The sequence below is a fragment of the Acanthamoeba castellanii genome, assembly GCF_000313135.1.
Source record: "Acanthamoeba castellanii str. Neff unplaced genomic scaffold scf7180000084700, whole genome shotgun sequence".
NCBI classification, from domain to species: Eukaryota; Discosea; order Longamoebia; family Acanthamoebidae; genus Acanthamoeba; species Acanthamoeba castellanii.
The window spans coordinates 13,692-30,440 of record NW_004457441.1 but is presented as its reverse complement, the minus strand read 5'-3'; the positions used below and the strand labels follow the sequence as shown (position 1 = coordinate 30,440).

The window sequence follows — 16,749 nt, the reverse complement described above, 5'->3', positions numbered from 1 at the left end:
CCCACCGTCGGCCCCGGCCGACCTCCACAGCGGGGACCAAGGGGAGCCCACCAGGATGCGGGGGATGGTCGGCAGCAGCCACCGACGTCAACACAGTTGTTCTGCCGCTGGTGGGGAGCAGCTCGCCGAGCATCATGGTGCTGCTGGCGGCCAACGGCCTCAACGTCGCCAGGTAACCAACTGATCTCCTACTAACGACGACTACTACTATTCCAGAATAGCCAACGACCTTTCGATCGAAGATATGACGTGAGCGTTCTTATTGGTGGGTGAGGGCAGCCACGTGGCGCTCGAGGGGCTGTTCAGGCATGGCCCGCAGTTCGTGCTCGAGAGGAACCTCAAGGCGCTCATCGTGCTAAAGACAGTTTACAACACGGGGATTTTAGCGTTATTTAATCAGCGATGTGGAGATAATATTATATGTCCAAACGCGTTACCACACAAGAGCACACCCAAGAGTGTCAAGATGGAGAACTGGGTCCCCGGAGCGCCCGGCTCAACAATGCAGACAACAAACTGCTCTCATCCTTCTGCCCAACCACCCAAGCCGCGAGGCCGCGGAAGGCCCCGTCGCCCCAGTCGAGGTACGTCCCCCTTCATTTTTTCCCGACGTGGGGGGTTTCTCTGTATTTATTTATATTTACATTTATATTTATTTTAGTATTTTATACTAATCCTGCCTGTTCACAGGCACCGAACCGGCGCGGCGCCAAGTGGCGATCGTGCCACAGCCGACGCCAGCCGTAACCGCACCAATGCCCAGCCAGCCCCACCCTTCGGCCGACTGGACGAGGAAAGAGAAACCACCGGTGGCGGTACCTACGGCAGCGCTCGGTGGGCCACCCACGGGCGACAGCGCCAAATCGGGCGTCTTTCTCGCGGAGGCCCTCAATGGGTTGGTCAAGCGGGTGCGCCAGCTCGAGCACGACAACGCCCGCCTGAAGAAACGCCAGCGCAAGCACCGCGAGGCCCTGCGCGAGCTCCGATCGCTGGTCGCCCAACACCAACACGCACCACCGCACTCGGACCAGCCAAGGTTGGAACAGAAGGCAGATCGCTGTCGACCCGCCACCGCCGCCGTCATCCCACATCAACCGTATTGTCCGCAGGCGTCGTCGCCGGTCGTCATCAGCGATCGTGTGGTGCTCCAACAGTTCCCGTTCCTTCGGGACTACGACATGCGCGGCAGACCCTTCGTCGGTGCCGATCCTGGGTACCACCCACCACCACCAGCTCAGCATGTGCACCACCCGGCCAACCAACGGCACTGATGAAGTGGAGTTGACTGATTGGTGGTTCGGTTGGGCGGTTGCAATGTGGGGCGGTGGCAGGAAGCCTACACTTGTGAGCTATTTCGCCGGACCGCTGCAAGCTCGGCACATGTTTGTCAACCCGCAGCTGTGCCGACTGGTGGGCCACTCGCAGGAGGATTTGCTGTTCTCCAAACCGCGCACATTCATGATTCTCGTGCCCGACAAGACCTGGCAGCTCCACCGCCTTCTCTTCGGCACCGGGTAGGTGCCAGCCCCCCCCCCTCCAATCATCTCACCGCTTTGATTCATTCTCCTCCGACTCATTGGTTCAAGCTAATCATCGCCATCGTATCATCATATCATCATATTGAATGCGCCGTTGGCTGGTTCAAGGGAGCCGATGGGTGTGAGTGATATCGTGTGGCAACGTGCGGAGATGATGCAGCGAACGGGCCACATGGTCGACGCCCACATCAGAGCGCAGTTCTTCTACGGACCCACAGGCCAGGTACGTACCATTCCCAACAACGATGGGAACGGTGTGTTGTACGCCAACATTCTTAGCTGTGTTGTGTGATGTTGTATGATGTTTGTGTACCACAACACAGCTGCGATGCGCAGTGGTGTGTGTGGAGGATGTGCTCGGGGTGAGATGCCCTCCCTGGGCACAGGAGGGAGCATGTGATGATGAAGAGCAGCACCAAGAGAAGCTGGAGCTGTACTGTGATCAGCTGAAGCAGAGAGCCGAGCTGGAGTGGCGCCAGTTCAGGGATGCCTCCCACATCACTCCTGCTGCACGTACCACAGTTGTGCCCAACAATTTGGCATCACCACCACTGCAGTCTCCTTCATTGGAGGACAGGGTCCATCTTTGCTTCTGAACAACTCCACAAAGATTGTAAATAGACACACAATCCCACAAGATCTTTGTAAGTACTCTTCCTCTCTCCCCTTTGGCCAGCACAAGGCATGTTGCTTACGCCTCTTCGTGAAGGACAACCACCAACCAATCAAAGAGCGTAGAATAAAATTAAATAAAGGAAAACCAGCCAGCTGAGGAAGTGCTGCGAGGAGCAGAGCAGAGAGCAAAGCAGAGAAGAGAAGAAGAGCAGAGCAGAGCAAAGCATCATGGCAGAGAAGCAGAAGTTGGCGCAGCTGGCGGCGCGGCCCTACAAGGACCAGGCCGTGTGGTTCCTCAACGCCTTCTGGGACCAGCTGCAGGCCAAGGGCGAGGCCGAGAAGCTGTGGAGCTTTGTGCACAAGGCCGCCGAGCTGGACCTGGAGCGCAAGGCCGACGGCACCGAGCTCGACGAGTTCCAGGCCCACCGGTTCCTCGAGCACTTCAAGGAGACCATGACCGTCCAGGCCATGCGCGACAAGTACCCCCCCCCCGCCGCCCTCCCTCCTCTTCTTCTTGGGGTTGCACATCTTTTTCATGGGGCTTAACAAAGATTGATGAACTGGTGGCGTGCAGGTTGCGGTCGCTGGGGGCGATCGAGACGGGCGTGGCCAAGAAGGTGCCACTGATCCACATGCTCATCTTCAAGTATGGGGTCGACTGGAAGGAGCTGGTCAACGCGCCCCAGGGCAACAAGGATGACATCGAAAAGGCCCAGAAGCTCCTCGACGAGGTACCCCCCCACCCCCACACCACCCACCGCACGCCCTGGCCTCTTCACCTCTATCACTGTGCTCCATCTTGAAGAGAAATGGGGTGTTCATCTCTGATCAACCGCTTTTCTTTTCTTTTTTTTGCTTTTTCTTTTCGTTTGTTTTCTTTTTGGGGGCAGGTGACGGCGGCGTTCCAGGCGTCGGAGGCTCGCGACCAGGAGGCCGCCGAGGCCGTGCGCACCGCCACCCGCCAGGAGGCCGACGCCAAGGCCGCCGAGCAGGAGGCCATCGCCAAGGAGCAGGAGGCGCACGCGCGCGAGGAGGAGCTGCGGGCGGCCAAGCAGGAGCTCGACGCCGCGCTCCACGAGCTCCAGGCCCAGGAGGAGGCCTTCAACGCGCGCACGGCCGAGCTCACGCGGCTCTCCGAGGAGGGCTCCATCGTGGCCAAGAACCGGGCCAAGAACGAGCTGGCCCAGCACCTGTCGTCGGACCCGCTGCCGCTGCGCAAGGCCAAGATCACGCAGGAGGCCGCTGTGAAGAAGGCCGAGCGCGCTGCGCAGGCCGCGCGCGAAGCCACCGAGCGCGCGTCGACCGCCCGCGCCGCCGCCCAGGCCGCCCGACGCGAGGCCGAGGCTGGTCGCCAGCGCGCTGAGGAGGCCAAGGCGGCGGCCGAGGCGGCGCTGGAGGAGGCCAAGCAGCGGCTGTCGGCGGCCGAGGCCTACCTGGAGGAGGTCAAGAACACGCTGCCGCTCGGTGGGTCGTGGTGGATGGAGCGCGAGCTGCACGAGCGGCGGGCCTATCTGCCGGCCAGCAAGGGCGGTTACAACAAGCGCACCGTGTAAAGCCCCCCCCCCAAACACTCTCGACTGATGCTGATGATGGCTTAGTCCCTCACCAGCCTGTACCTCTACCACTTTGCCACAAACGAAGACGTCCGCAAACCGGTCGCATTCATTCTTTTTTTCTTTCTTTCTTTTTCTGTTACTATTAATAATTTTATAAGTAAAATAAATAATGAAAATAAATATCAAACGGACTATCTTGTCAATATTAATTATGCAATTGTGAGGATTTGTGTGTAAGTGCCAACGGTTGTCGTGTTTATCTCCGCGAGAGGTCTTCGGCGGTTTGGCTTCCGCCAGCCGCAGCCGTCAACCGGATCATGGCCGGCGCTGCCATCATCAGGACAACGTCGCCCTCCCGCCCCCAACTCCTTCCCTTTGTTTTTTTCATTCCCCCTCTACCCACCACCGCTCTCTCTCTCTGCACAGCACCTCTTCGCTTCCTTCCGCCTTCTACTTGCGCAGTAGAAGACGAAGTGTAGCGAAGCTCTCTTTCTTTTGTTTGTTTTTGTTTGAGGAAAACGTAGAGGAATGGCTACTACGCCCAGCAGCTTCTTCCACCACCTTGCTCTTCCTCAAATCTCTTCTTCATCTTCTCCATCTTCATCTTCTTCATCTTCTGCTCCCATCAACATTCCTATGGACAAGAACATGCAGCACTCTTCATCGTCATCATCATGCTCTTCCTCCTCTTCATCCTTTCATTCTCCCATCGAATGTTCTTGCTCTCCCTCTTGCTCATTCCATCCCCCCTTTCTCTTCTCTCCATGACATCGACGACTCTTCATCATCATCTTCTACGCGGTCGCCGGAAGATGTGTCGATCGAGGAGGTCCTGCCGGTCGAGGTCATGCAGCACGTGCTCGGCTTCGTGCCCCTGGCCCACCTGGCCGGCGACGTGGCCCGCACCAGCCGGCTCTGGCGCAGCCTGGCCCTCGACCCCGCCCTCTGGCTCCCGCACTGGCGCCGCCTCCACTTCGCCCGACCCAACGTCGAGCTGCCCGTACGCTGCACCCTTGCCCGCGCGTGTCGTGCCGTGTGTGTCGTGTCGTGCGGCACAAAGAACGAAGAACGAAGGAGCAAAAGAACGAAAGCGACGATGACTGACAGCGGCGGGGGGAACTACAGGAGAACGATGCGCGGCGGGGAGTGCAGCCGCCGCCCGAGGGTGCGTGGCGCGACGAGAGGGGCAGCGAGAGCGATCCGTGGCTGGTCGACGCCGGCCGATCGCTTCAGCAGGCCTTCGATGATAACTACCCCATCGACTGGCGCCGCGAATACCTCCGTCGCAAAGTGCTCTTCTCTTTCTTCTTCTTCTTCTTAGCTGTGTGTGTGGTGCGTGTCGTGTGTCGTGTTTTTGGAGCTTACGCGAGTGTCGGAAATGCAGACTCTGCGGGTTCTGGTGGTGACCTACCACACGTCCCACAACAACAACTACGACATGGACACCATCAGGTGTGCACACAACACATTTCGCTCCTTTCTGGGTCATGTTTTTTGTCGATTAATTCTATCTTTTACACTAACACACACACACACAGGCAGCTGAAGAAGTTTGGCATTCACGCCGACATATGCCACCTCATGTGCAATCACGACAACAAGGCGGCCAACCCGCCGCAGGGTTCTACAGCTATGTCGACTACGATGACAACCTCTTCATGAAGTATGACACGATCATCTACTTCGCCGCCATGTCCGGCAGTGAGACAATGAAGGTACCTTCACTGCTGCTCTCTGTCTGGCCTTCAACACACACGACACACGACACGACACACACGACACGCGCTCACCGCACGCGCACGTTTCTGTACAGAAATCACTGGGCGACGGCCTCCGGCGTTTCTCAAGTCGGGCGGAGGCGTTATCTTCTGCATCTACACGCACATGAAGGTATCTATACTCCCCCGGAAGCTTCGCGCCGCTCTACTGCTGACGACACGACACACGACACGACACACGACACGACGCACACGACGCACACGACAGAGCTACCAGCTGCAGGGCAAGTGGACCGAGAGCTTCTACCCCATCAAGCCCGCCAATCGGCTCTATCCGCCGGTTGGCGACGCCCACCAGAAGCGGGAGAAGAGCAGACACCCGATCATGACCGGCGTGCGCAACTCCCAGATCGACACCACGCGCCACGGCAGCCGCTGCCTGGGCCAAATCGATCCCCTCGCCCAGTACGCACAGCCACGCCACGTCAGCATTTTTATTTACATCTATTTTGATTTTTATGTTTTATTTATTGTAGTTTATATTATATTTATATTATATTTCTCTATTGTGTGGTGCAGGGTGGTGGGTGAGTACGAGGACGGGGTGCCGCTGGTGGTGGTGCTCGACGGCGAGGCCAACCGAGCCAAGTCCCGCGAAGAAGAGGAGAAGGCCCGGCGGGAGGAGCAGGAAGAGGCCGCCGCGGCCGAGCAGAAACAGGAGCAGGGGTCAGATCGCAGCCAAGCCGGAGAGCGATCGCCCGACGACAGCAGCGGCGATGACATGTGCGAGTCGGGGCCGCAACCGCAGCCGCAGCCGGAGAAGCCCGCCAAGCCCGACCAGGAGGAGCAGGAGTGGGGCAAGACCGTCTTCCTCAACTTCTTCCCCGTCTCCAAGGACGACCCCTGCACCGGTACCCCTCACGCTGATGACATGTGACACGCACCCGAGTGCGTGTTCGCGAGTGTGCGGCGTGTTCGTGTGTGTCGTGCGGCGACATTGCTAACCCTCTTTCATCATCCCCCGGCCGTGCAGGAGGGTGGTACGATTGGAACTCGGACATTCCGCTGCTGCTGCGGAATGCCGTTCTGTTCGCCGCTCGCAAGGGGGCGTCTCCCGCACCCGACTCCTCCTTTTCGCACTGATCGGAGGGGGGGGAGGTCTGTTGTTGTCTATTTGTCCAAAGCTCTTCTTCTTTACGCAAAGGCTGGCGTGCAAAAGTGGAGTTCATTGTTGGCTGCTGCTTGTCGAGGAGAACGACGGTGTCGTGACGGTGTCGTTCTAGAATGTAAAAAAAGAGAGAGAAAAGCACGATCCGTGGCTTTATGTACACGAAAGTGGTGATGTGGTGGAGCAATCGATGGAAGAAGGGCCATCACCACGAGCTGCCCTTCTCCTTGACGAGGTCGAAGAGCAGGAACTCGACGCGCTTGCCGTCCTCCTCCGCGGCGTTGGCGCCCACGAGCTGCAGGCGCGTGCCGGCCTGGATGAAGGCGCCGTCGCCGGCCTCGAGCACGATCTCCTCGTCGCTGCGGTCGTCCAGCAGACGCAGGCGGCCGCCCGTGTCGCACACGTGGACGTAGCCGCACCGCTCCGGGCCGAAGCCGTACGACACCGCCTCGTCCCTGGCCAGCAGCGACGCGTAGACCTGCGCGTTCTGGTTGATGACGATGGGCGTCTTCTCCTCCTTCAGCTCATCGGCACTGGTGTCGGCCTTCGTCTTCTTGTTGTTGTTGTTGGTGTTCTGGTCAGCGCCGTGGTACTTGGAGGTGACGATGAGACAGAGCCGGCCGTGCTTCTCCTCGTCGGTGAAGTCGACGGTCTGATAGTTGGGCTCGAGCTCGCGCTGGTCGGGCTTGAGCCAGATCTGGAGGAAGTGGACCGGCTTGGTGCGCGAGTGGTTGTACTCGCTGTGCATGATGCCGCTGCCGGCCGAGGTGAACTGGACGCCGCCGCGCTTGATCACCTCGCGGTTGGACAGCGTGTCCCTGTGCTCGAGGCTGCCCGAGATCACGTAGCTGAAGATCTCGTAGTTGCTGTGCGGATGCGCGCCAAATCCCTGTCCGAATGCACAGATGTCAGCATTTGGAAGCGTAGAGATGAAAGGAAGAGCGAAGATTAAAAAGGTGTGTGTAGAAGCAAAAGAGGTGTAGTACCTGGCTGGGCGCTACGCGGTCTTCGTTGAGTACGCGGAGGCTGGACCAGCCGGTGAAGCGCGGGTCGTGGTACATGGCGAAGGAGAAGGTGTGGTAGGTGTTCAGCCACCCGTGCTTGGCGTGGCCCCTCTCCTGCGACCGCCTAATCTTGATGCGCTTGGCCAGGCTGCTCATCTTTTCTTCTGTTTGTTCTTCTTGCGAGCGGGTTACCGTACGAGTGTGAGTAGTAGTGCTGCTGTTGGTTGTTGTTTATGAAGATGAAGCGGTCCATCTTGGCCTTATGTAATCCATTTTGTCATCTTCCAAACTCGGCCCGCCGTCGGCCCGAATTCGGGCCGAACAGAATATTGCACTGGTGGTGGAGTCAGTCTTCGAAAGAGAGCTGCCTGCAGTCCGCTGGATCAGCTGGTGGTCCGCACCAGGGGGTTGGTGTTTGGGACCACCGCTTCATGCGCAGACCGCAGTGCGAGATCTCCTTCTTCTTCGACTTGCCTCGTCTCAGTGGTCGGCCAGCCATTCGTCAATGTCTTGAAGAATGTAGCCGAACGGGCCGGGGCCGCCCTTGAACTCTATACGGCCGCTCTGGACAATGTAGAGACGCTCTGGCCAGGCGCTGAACAAGGCGCAGGCCCGATCGTTCATGTGGTCCACTACGCGCACATAGCAAAACAGTTCAGTTACACAAGAAGATGTGATGGTGCGGATGGGGTGGAGGGTACCATAGAGTGGGAGATGGTGGCCGAACGTCTCAGCTTGGCGCGCCAGGGCTACCCGCTGCATGATACAGGGATGAGACTCATAATCGTCAGTGTGGAGGAGGAAGAGGGCGAGATCAAACCTGGTTGAGAGTTTGAGGGCGCCTGAAACACACACCATCGTCATCATTGCATTGCAGCGCCCAGCCGTCAGCTGGATGTGCTTCGTCAATGTAGACCGACAGGAACACAGCCTGCATTGTTTTTGAACAAAACAACGAAGTTGAGGTATTCACGTCTTGGTGTGGAGGAAGGACCAAAGTGCACCTTGTGGCGGTGCTTGTCGGCCATGGCCTGAACCTTGGACAGGTTCAGCCTCCACGGTGGTCAGGTGATGCTGCCAAAATTGAGCACAATTGGCATGTTGCCATGCTCGCCTAGTAGGAGCATGAGATGAGCGTTAGGCAGGCCTGTGACCGCAGCGTGTTGAGGAAGAGTACCAAGAATGTTGGTGAGTGTGATGTTGGAGTTGGTTCTGGGGTCATGGAGCACCACATCAGGAACCGCGTCACCCAGTTCAAGCAAGCCCTCGCTTGGGAGTACTCTGTTGGCCTGGACCCCAGAGAAGAAAGCACCTACAGCGAGTGGTGAGGCTTTGGTCCTCCAATTCAGAGAGTGGACAAGGGGTACGTACCCTTTGCAAGGCCCCAGAGCACAGCGCTCTTGCTGCCACAGGTGACACCCACAAACGCAGCAGTAGCAGGGCTACGCTTGATGTAGGGCATGAAGACAGGCATCGCTTTCACATAGTGCCACAGCGCCCTTACTACCCTGACCCACCCCTGCGAGCATGAGCGTCAGACTTTGCTTCTACGCTACACACATAAATGCTGCTAACAATCGTAGCTGAAGGAGGTACCCATAGCAGCAGCACCAGGAAAGATTGGCTCATGCACACCCACAGCGGCGGCACGGACAGCAGGAGGTGATGTTGACGCGCAATGCCGGCCAGGCAAGGCCGGACCTTGGCTTACCAACCGACAATTGGGCGAGAAATGGCCATTTCTCGATCTATTTCCACGTCAGCATAAAGAAAGTTAGAGAAACACCAAATCCGCAAAATAAACAAAAAGATGAACGAAGCGAGGGGGCGACGGGACCGTTCTGAAGACTACCAGACCCTGCTCTTCCATCATACGTCACCCTCCACATATGCTTCCGCACCATGTTCCAATCAACATACACCACGCACCAATCTTACGAGATTCCTTTTCTGCTCCGCCGCGCTGCACGTTCGCTTGACCACCAGCACTCGAGCGGCTGGCGGAAGAGACGAAGCGACTGGCGACCAACTCGCAACGGCTGGCTGAGTTCAACGCCGACCTCAGCATGACGTCGGCCCAGTCTCGGGCTTCGCTGCGCAACCTGCACGACATCCACCGCGCGCCCAAGTAGAGTCGTGTACCTCGGCCGCCGATCGGCGAACACATCAAGGGTGGCCCGGGCCATGGCAAGGTCAGGCTGGTTGCACAGCGGTTGCACACCAAGTTCAGCTTTTGTGTACGCAGAAAAAACAGGGAAAAGAAATAGTGCACAATAAATAAATATTTATTTGTTTGCTTTTTGTTCTTTGTTGTGATCATCTGCAAGAAGAGCGAGAGATGTCGGTCATCGCAAGATTCCCCAAATCGGACCCCCCGCTGACGGCTCTGGTCACTGCCGAGTTCGTGCCGCAAGACAAGAAGACCGGCATCAAGTTCACTCCCAAGAATGACAAGGATCAGGAGATCACCGAACTTGCCTTCTTCCCGCAAGGGTACAAGCAGCACTCCTCAATTTCTTCATCTTGGCTCTACTTCGTCTCGTTATCCTCTGCCAAATTTTCAAGCGCAAGATTTCTAGGCCATTTTTTGATTGTTCTGGGTTCTATGCAGAGACGTGCTGAGGGGCGATCACGTGATCGCGCGTTACATCTCGAGGCAGGACCCCTCGAAGGGTCTTGCTGGTGAGGATGCCAAGGCCCAGAGCAACGTACGGAAATCCCAATTCGCGTTGTACTACGCGAGTAGCACGATTAATCAACTCTAATGTCCTTTGGCTGCCTCCGCCAATTGATGCATCACAGGTGGACCAGTGGCTCGAGCTGGCGCTGGTGCGTCTGTCGAAGAAGGTCACCGACGAGGAGGCCTTCAACGCCGCCCTCCGCCTGCTGGACGCCCACCTGACCCTGCGCACGTTCTTCGTGGGCTACGGCGTCACCCTGGCCGACATCGGCGTGTGGGGCGCCCTCAAGCTCCACCCCCTCTGGGCCAAGGCCTCCCAGACCAAGCATGCCAACGAGCACCTCGTCCGGTATGTGTGTGCGTGTGCGATTGTGTCTGTGTCGTGTGTGCGGTTTGTTGACGTGAGCTCCAGGTGGTTCAAGTACGTGGACTCGCTGCCTCAGTTCGTGGCGGTGTCGACCAAGTACGCCGGCGGTACTGTCAAGACCGAGGAGGCTGCGGCCGCGGCTGGCGCGGCTGCCGGTGGGCGCAAGGCGGCCTCCAAGGCCAAGTACCAGGAGCTCGAGGGCGCTGAGGAGGGCAAGGTCGTCACTCGGTTCCCTCCGGAGCCGTCGGGCTACCTCCACATGGGCCACGTCAAGGCCGCTCTGCTCAACTACCACTATGCCCACATGTACAACGGCAAGCTCATCCTCCGCTTCGACGACACCAACCCCACCAAGGAGAGCGTACGTATTTTCTCTCTTTTTTCGTTCTTTTTCTTCTTCTGAATTATGGTCGTGTTGTGTGTGCGCTACAACAGAACGAGTTTGTGGATAGCATCACTGCTGATCTGGCCACCCTGGGCATCGTGCCGGCGAAGATCACCTACACGTCCGATTACTTTGACCTCATCATCGAGAAGGCCGAGTACCTCATCAAGAAGGGCCTCGCCTACATCGACACCACCCCCAACGAGGAGGTAAATCCTTCATTCTTTTTCTTCATTCTTTTCTTCGCTTACGCCAATAATATGTTAACCGTTATTATTGTTGTACTCGTGCAGCTCAAGACCATGAGGAAGGCGATGATCGAGTCCCCCTTCCGTAACCAGCCCATCGAGGAGAGCCTCCGCCAGTGGCAAGAGATGAAGCTCGGCTCGCCCGAGGGCCAGAAATGCGTGCTGCGCGCCAAGATCGACATGCAGTCCAAGGTCGGCTGCATGAGGGACCCCAACATCTTCCGCGTGGTTCTCATTCCTCACCACAGGACTGGGTAAGCGCCGCCTTGTTGTTGAGCATGTGCGGTCGTGTGTGTGTGTGTGTGGTGAATGCCTGAGAGCTGACACTGCGTTCGATGCCACACAGATCCAAGTACAAGGTGTACCCGATCTACGATTTCGCGTGCCCCATCGTGGACTCGATTGAGGGTGTGACCCACGCCGGTCGGTCCAACGAGTACCACGACAGGGATGGCCAGTACAAGTGGTTCCTCGAGAACCTCGACCTGGCGCACCACCCCAAGATCAAGGACTTCAGCCGACTCAACTTCCAGTACACTCTGCTCTCCAAGCGTAAGCTGCAGTACTTCGTCGACAAGGGCATCGTCGAGGGCTGGAACTCTCCTGCCTTCCCCACCCTCCAGGGTACGCATAACCACACACACACACACACACACACACACACACACACACAAATACACACACACACAAACACACACAAACACACACGGGCTGATCTATTGTTGTATTATGCGCTCAGGTGTGCTGCGTCGCGGTCTGACGGTGGAGGCGCTGCGCGAGTTCATCATCGCCCAGGGCTCGTCGTCCCGCACCAACCTCCAGGAGATGGAGAAGCTGTGGGCGCTCAACAAGCAGATCATCGATCCCGTCATCCCCCGCTACACCGCCATAGAGACCAGCAAGAAAGTGCCGTTCCACCTCACCAACGGTACCACACACGGCACGACTCGACATGACACACCGCACACACAACACATAAATGACTCTTTTGTTGCTCGATGCAGGCCCTGCCACGCCCTACACCAAGTCGGTGCCTCGCCACCGCAAGAACTTGGAGCTCGGCGAGAAGGTCCTGACCTTCACCAACACCGTCTACCTGGAGCAGGAGGACGCCAAGATCCTCAAGGACAATGAGGAGGTACGTCACGCCGCTTGGGTTGCCCTTTTCCCATCTCCTACGACTTCGTACTCACCCGCGTGTGCGTGTCGTGTATGTCGTGTCGTGTCGTGTCGTGTTTTGTTGTAACTGGAACAGTTCACGCTGATGAACTGGGGTAACGCTATCGTGAGGAAGATCACCAAGTCCGACGACGGCGTGGTGACCGCCATGGAGGGCGAGCTGCACCTGGAGGGCGATTTCACCACCACCAAGTGGAAGCTCACCTGGCTGCCCGTCATCGACGATCTCATTCCAGTATTTTCCCCCCCCCACCCGTGTTTTCCACCACACACACCGCACACCGCACACACACACTGATAAATGTGAACCATCATCAGGTCGACCTGCGCAAGTACGGCTACCTGATCACCAAGTCCAAGCTGGCCGAGGACGAGGACTTCAAGCAGTGGGTCAACCCCAACATCATCAGCGTGACGAGCACCCTCGGCGACCCCAACCTGAGGCTGGCCCAGAAGGGCGACCGGCTGCAGCTGGAGCGCAGGGGCTACTTCATCGTCGACCAGCCCTACCTGGGCTTCGACGCCGCCCAGCCGCTCGTGCTCATCCAGATCCCCGATGGCCACAAGGAGGAGATCGCCGATACCTCTTCCGCTGCCGCCGCCGCCGCGCCTGCCAAGGGCAAGGCCCAGCAGGCCAAGAACAAGAAGGCCGCCGCCCAGTAAGCGACTATCATCATCATCACCATTGGCTTGAAGAAGAAGAAGAAGAAGAAGAAGAAGAGGAATCTGATGAAGAAGGTTTTGATTCGACTACTCCCAGAGGTGCTTCCACTTCTCCTTCTTTTTCTTTTGGTTGGCTTCGTTCTGGGCGCGGGCCTGGAGCTTCTCGGAGACGGTGGTGGCCTTGGCCGACTTCTTGGCCTTGCGCACCTTGCTCTTGCGCGACTCCTGCTTCTTGATCTTCTTGCCCGCCACGCCCAGTGCGCCACTACCCAACAACCGCACACGTGTGCGCACACAGAGTCAGAAACACACGACACGACACGCGCGCAGGGAGGCATGTACCTCCTCGGTGTCGCGGGTTCTGACGTGGGCGCTGGCATTGTGCTCTGCAGCGCGGCGGCGCCCTGTTCGCCGAGGAGCTGCAGCATGAAGGGGTTCTGTGTGACGGGCGTGGTGGTCCAGCCGTCGTCGGCCGCTGGTGGTGCGGCGGGCGCTGCCGCGGGCTTGGCCTTTGGCTTGTCCACGTCCATGGAGGTCTCTGCCCAGGAAAAGAGAGGTGAGCGGATGAGTTGACGGTGAATGGTGGCATCAAGTTTCTTTATCAAGAATGGCAATTTGATTTAGATTTATCAAAAAATCTGCTGTATATTGAGACAAATAGGTGCAAAGTTTGGCAGAGCATACTTTTGGTCTTTTGCTTGCCCATGTTGTGTGATTTGAGGTCCGGAGTGTTCAATCAGAAATAATAAACATTTTTCTGTTTCAAGATCTAACTCCGTCTGTGTAAAAGCCGGAACGGTGCACTAAGGCCTGGCCGGTGCAACGCGGTGCCACGACGCCACAAGCTGTTGCAGCTCTCGAACTGTTTGACATCCTACTCGGCCAGGTGGCCCTCGTAAACACAACCTGCTCTCTCTGCGTGCACCTCAGGTGGCGAGTGTAGGCCGGAGGGTTAATGAAGGTCACCCCACTCTTCCCAACAGCTCGCACAGGGACGTTGGGGAATACCCCAATCTCAACGACGATCTTCCATAGACAAAAAGGACCAGCTAGTAACCGTTGGGGACCTCGTTTCCTTTCGCTTTCCCGCTTTTTCTCTTTGTTTTTCCTGCAGACACAGAAAGGGACAGCGGTGGGTCAAGTGGAGAAACCACGCCTGTGTGGGTGTTCCTCTAATTTCGTTGACGCTACCATCTTGGACAGTAGATTGGAGAGGCCTGCTGCACACCATCAACCATCCCTTTTCTTTCTCCTGCACCGGCAGAGTGGTCGGTAACGTCCTACTCGCCATCGCCATTCGGGAATACGAAATCTGTAGAACGTATTAGTGGGCTAATTGGCGATTATTTTACGTTCCTTGCCCACAGATTTGTGCCTGATTCCTGTTTCGATCGATAGGCGCTGAAGCCCGTAAATCCTCATCCGCAAGATCTTGAATAAGGAACAAAATGGCGGCTCGTTCTCGGTACTTGGCCACGACCACCTACATGGCCACTCCATCTGCCACGATCGTAGGCACTCCCTTTGTCCGAATGTCACAAACTTCCATGCTTCGATTAGGCGCTACTTCGCGAGGCATCTCCTCCTCCGGTACCACTTCTCTCATCTCTCGGTTATTTATTTGAGACATGCATTTATTTTACGTTCTTCATCCAAACGCTGGCGCCTGCGAAGCCGTTGCCCTGGCGCTTCCTCGCGGCACCTCTGGCAGCTGTGCATTCCTTCTGGGCCCTCACGCCGCCGCCAGCTGGCGAAGGTACCCAAGTCAAGCCTCTCTCAACGACACAAGCTGTACAGCTCAAGGTGAATTGCAATGTGTTCACACTCTTGTCGGACACGACACACATGACACACACAGAAGCGGACGCTCGTCCGCCACTGTGCTCCAGTGGCCCGGAGCGGGTTCGTCGGCCGCAGCAGGAAGACTACGCGTGTCGGAGGCCGCCTGCGCGCGATACTACGCCACGGGTGGCAGTCTGCCCGACAGCAATCAATCGCCCAAGGCGGTGTCGGCGGAGGACAAGGAGGCGGTGCCCAAGAAGACGCTGGTGGGCCGAGCGGTCCACTCCACCAAGAAGGTGGTGACGTTCATCAAGGAGGGCATTCACCACTACTGGCTCGGCTCCAAGCTGCTCGCCCTCAACGTGCGCACGGCCTTCAATATCGCCGTGCGACTCAAGAACGGCCACACCCTCACGGTACGTGGCTTGCTCAGCGCCTCTGTGCGTGTGCTGTCATGGTGCGTGTGCGGGCGCGCCTGGGTCTGTGCTAATAACGAGCGCAATTGTTGCACAACATTTTTTATCGCAGCGACGAGAGAGGCAACACATGATCAGGACGACGGCCGACCTGTTCCGACTGGTCCCCTTTGCGGTGTTCGTGATCGTGCCCTTCATGGAGTTTTTGCTGCCGATCGCCCTCAAGATTTTCCCCAACATGCTGCCCTCGACCTTCCAGGTAACTTACTAGGCGCCCCGCCCATCCTGCGATCGCAGCTCTGATCTGAGTTAACCAACGCACAATTTTTTAATTCTTTTTTATTTTATTTTTATTCTATGTTTTGCTTCTTATTGTTAGGACACGATGAAGAAGGAGGAGGACATGCGGAAGCAGCTGCTGCTCAAGCTCAAGATGGCCAGCTTCCTCCAGGACACCCTCCAGGAAATGGCTGAGACCGGAGAAACTCATGTATGCGCACCTCTCCTTGCGCGCGCGCGCGTCGTGTGTGTTGTGTGTCGTGCTGGCTTTACATACAACATGGCTCACCGCTGCTGTGTTGGTGGCTGCCAGGCGGATATCCCCAAGGAGGAGTTCCTGGACTTCATGAAGAGAGTCCGTGGCGGCGGCGAGGTGTCGGGCGAGGAGGTGCTCAAGTTCGCGAAGCTGTTCAAGGACGATTTTACCATCATGAACCTTTCCCGCGCCCAGCTGTCGTCTATCTGTAAATTCCTCAACCTCCGACCCTACGGTACCGACGCTTTCATGCGATGGCAGATCTCTCGCAGGTACCACAACACCACACACCACACATACACACACACCAATGCTCAATTTTGCATGTCCTGCTCATCACAGGGTGTCAAAGCTGAGGGAGGACGACACCATGATTGCGCAGGAGGGCGTCAAGTCGCTCACCTTCGAAGAACTCCAGCAAGCCTGCATCGCCCGCGGCATGCCCGCCACCGGCCTCTCCAAGGTCGCCCTCAGGTTCGTGCCGCACCACTCAGGCTGGCCCTTCCCCTTCACGCCGCCAACTCACAGTGACACACAACACACGACACGACCAACGACACGACCAACGACACGACCAACGACACGACCAACGACACGACACACGGGCACAACAGGGAGCAATTGGAGGAATGGCTGGATTCTTCGCTCAATGAGCAGTTGCCCGCCGTAATCCTCATTCTGTCTCGCGCCCTCTCTCTCACCACCGCGAGTCAGGTTTGTTACACACACACACACACACACACACATCACACCATTCGACTGACTGATTACGGGGCCGAGCAGAAGGTGGACGCAGCTCTGCGCGAGACGATATCGACGCTGCCGGAGGATGTCGTGGAGGAAGCCGAGCTGGAGATGGACCTGCAGAAGGGCGCGCCCTCCGACCGACAGCTCA

At 57.5% G+C, this 16,749-nt stretch overlaps 9 protein-coding genes across 9 annotated transcripts; 6 read left to right on the top strand and 3 right to left on the bottom strand.

Annotated features, from left to right (window-relative positions):
• Positions 1 to 134: 134 nt before the first annotated feature.
• ACA1_132430 (uncharacterized protein) lies at positions 135 to 2,159 on the top strand (the record flags this gene model as incomplete). Its single annotated transcript, XM_004338995.1, is given in 9 exon segments — positions 135 to 172; positions 280 to 364; positions 460 to 584; positions 691 to 815; positions 829 to 1,213; positions 1,332 to 1,514; positions 1,647 to 1,761; positions 1,925 to 2,051; positions 2,116 to 2,159. 9 exon segments carry the CDS (start codon positions 135 to 137, stop codon positions 2,157 to 2,159), a joined length of 1,227 nt encoding a protein of 408 aa, XP_004339043.1.
• A 222-nt stretch (positions 2,160 to 2,381) lies between these two features.
• Positions 2,382 to 3,706, top strand: ACA1_132420 (TolA protein; the record flags this gene model as incomplete). Its single annotated transcript, XM_004338994.1, has 3 exons — positions 2,382 to 2,632; positions 2,728 to 2,884; positions 3,044 to 3,706. 3 exons carry the CDS (start codon positions 2,382 to 2,384, stop codon positions 3,704 to 3,706), a joined length of 1,071 nt encoding a protein of 356 aa, XP_004339042.1.
• Positions 3,707 to 4,556: 850 nt separating this feature from the next.
• ACA1_132410 (uncharacterized protein) lies at positions 4,557 to 6,570 on the top strand (the record flags this gene model as incomplete). Its single annotated transcript, XM_004338993.1, is given in 10 exon segments — positions 4,557 to 4,709; positions 4,835 to 4,999; positions 5,094 to 5,161; positions 5,248 to 5,292; positions 5,340 to 5,410; positions 5,523 to 5,599; positions 5,696 to 5,892; positions 6,007 to 6,279; positions 6,461 to 6,515; positions 6,532 to 6,570. 10 exon segments carry the CDS (start codon positions 4,557 to 4,559, stop codon positions 6,568 to 6,570), a joined length of 1,143 nt encoding a protein of 380 aa, XP_004339041.1.
• A 230-nt stretch (positions 6,571 to 6,800) lies between these two features.
• ACA1_132400 (pirin domain containing protein) lies at positions 6,801 to 7,755 on the bottom strand (the record flags this gene model as incomplete). Its single annotated transcript, XM_004338992.1, has 2 exons — positions 6,801 to 7,484; positions 7,582 to 7,755. 2 exons carry the CDS (start codon positions 7,753 to 7,755, stop codon positions 6,801 to 6,803), a joined length of 858 nt encoding a protein of 285 aa, XP_004339040.1.
• Positions 7,756 to 8,079: 324 nt separating this feature from the next.
• ACA1_132390 (iodothyronine deiodinase) lies at positions 8,080 to 8,536 on the bottom strand (the record flags this gene model as incomplete). Its single annotated transcript, XM_004338991.1, has 2 exons — positions 8,080 to 8,231; positions 8,455 to 8,536. The coding sequence occupies 2 exons, from the start codon at positions 8,534 to 8,536 to the stop codon at positions 8,080 to 8,082; spliced, it is 234 nt and encodes a 77-aa protein (XP_004339039.1).
• A 127-nt stretch (positions 8,537 to 8,663) lies between these two features.
• Positions 8,664 to 9,073, bottom strand: ACA1_132380 (uncharacterized protein; the record flags this gene model as incomplete). The annotated part of the gene is made up of 2 exons (XM_004338990.1): positions 8,664 to 8,746; positions 8,971 to 9,073. The coding sequence occupies 2 exons, from the start codon at positions 9,071 to 9,073 to the stop codon at positions 8,664 to 8,666; spliced, it is 186 nt and encodes a 61-aa protein (XP_004339038.1).
• A 336-nt stretch (positions 9,074 to 9,409) lies between these two features.
• On the top strand, positions 9,410 to 9,646 carry ACA1_132370 (uncharacterized protein; the record flags this gene model as incomplete). Its single annotated transcript, XM_004338989.1, has 2 exons — positions 9,410 to 9,474; positions 9,586 to 9,646. The coding sequence occupies 2 exons, from the start codon at positions 9,410 to 9,412 to the stop codon at positions 9,644 to 9,646; spliced, it is 126 nt and encodes a 41-aa protein (XP_004339037.1).
• Positions 9,647 to 9,937: 291 nt separating this feature from the next.
• ACA1_132360 (glutamine-tRNA ligase) lies at positions 9,938 to 13,121 on the top strand (the record flags this gene model as incomplete). The annotated part of the gene is made up of 11 exons (XM_004338988.1): positions 9,938 to 10,092; positions 10,211 to 10,307; positions 10,402 to 10,628; positions 10,692 to 11,007; positions 11,082 to 11,240; positions 11,325 to 11,533; positions 11,626 to 11,903; positions 12,019 to 12,207; positions 12,284 to 12,417; positions 12,535 to 12,693; positions 12,777 to 13,121. The coding sequence occupies 11 exons, from the start codon at positions 9,938 to 9,940 to the stop codon at positions 13,119 to 13,121; spliced, it is 2,268 nt and encodes a 755-aa protein (XP_004339036.1).
• A 1,448-nt stretch (positions 13,122 to 14,569) lies between these two features.
• ACA1_132350 (leucine zipperef-hand containing transmembrane protein 1, putative) lies at positions 14,570 to 16,749 on the top strand (the record flags this gene model as incomplete). Its single annotated transcript, XM_004338987.1, has 9 exons — positions 14,570 to 14,711; positions 14,833 to 14,877; positions 15,042 to 15,319; positions 15,432 to 15,578; positions 15,699 to 15,809; positions 15,912 to 16,126; positions 16,197 to 16,328; positions 16,469 to 16,568; positions 16,638 to 16,749. Coding segments are annotated over 9 exons (1,282 nt in total), but the record flags the coding sequence as incomplete, so codon positions are not given.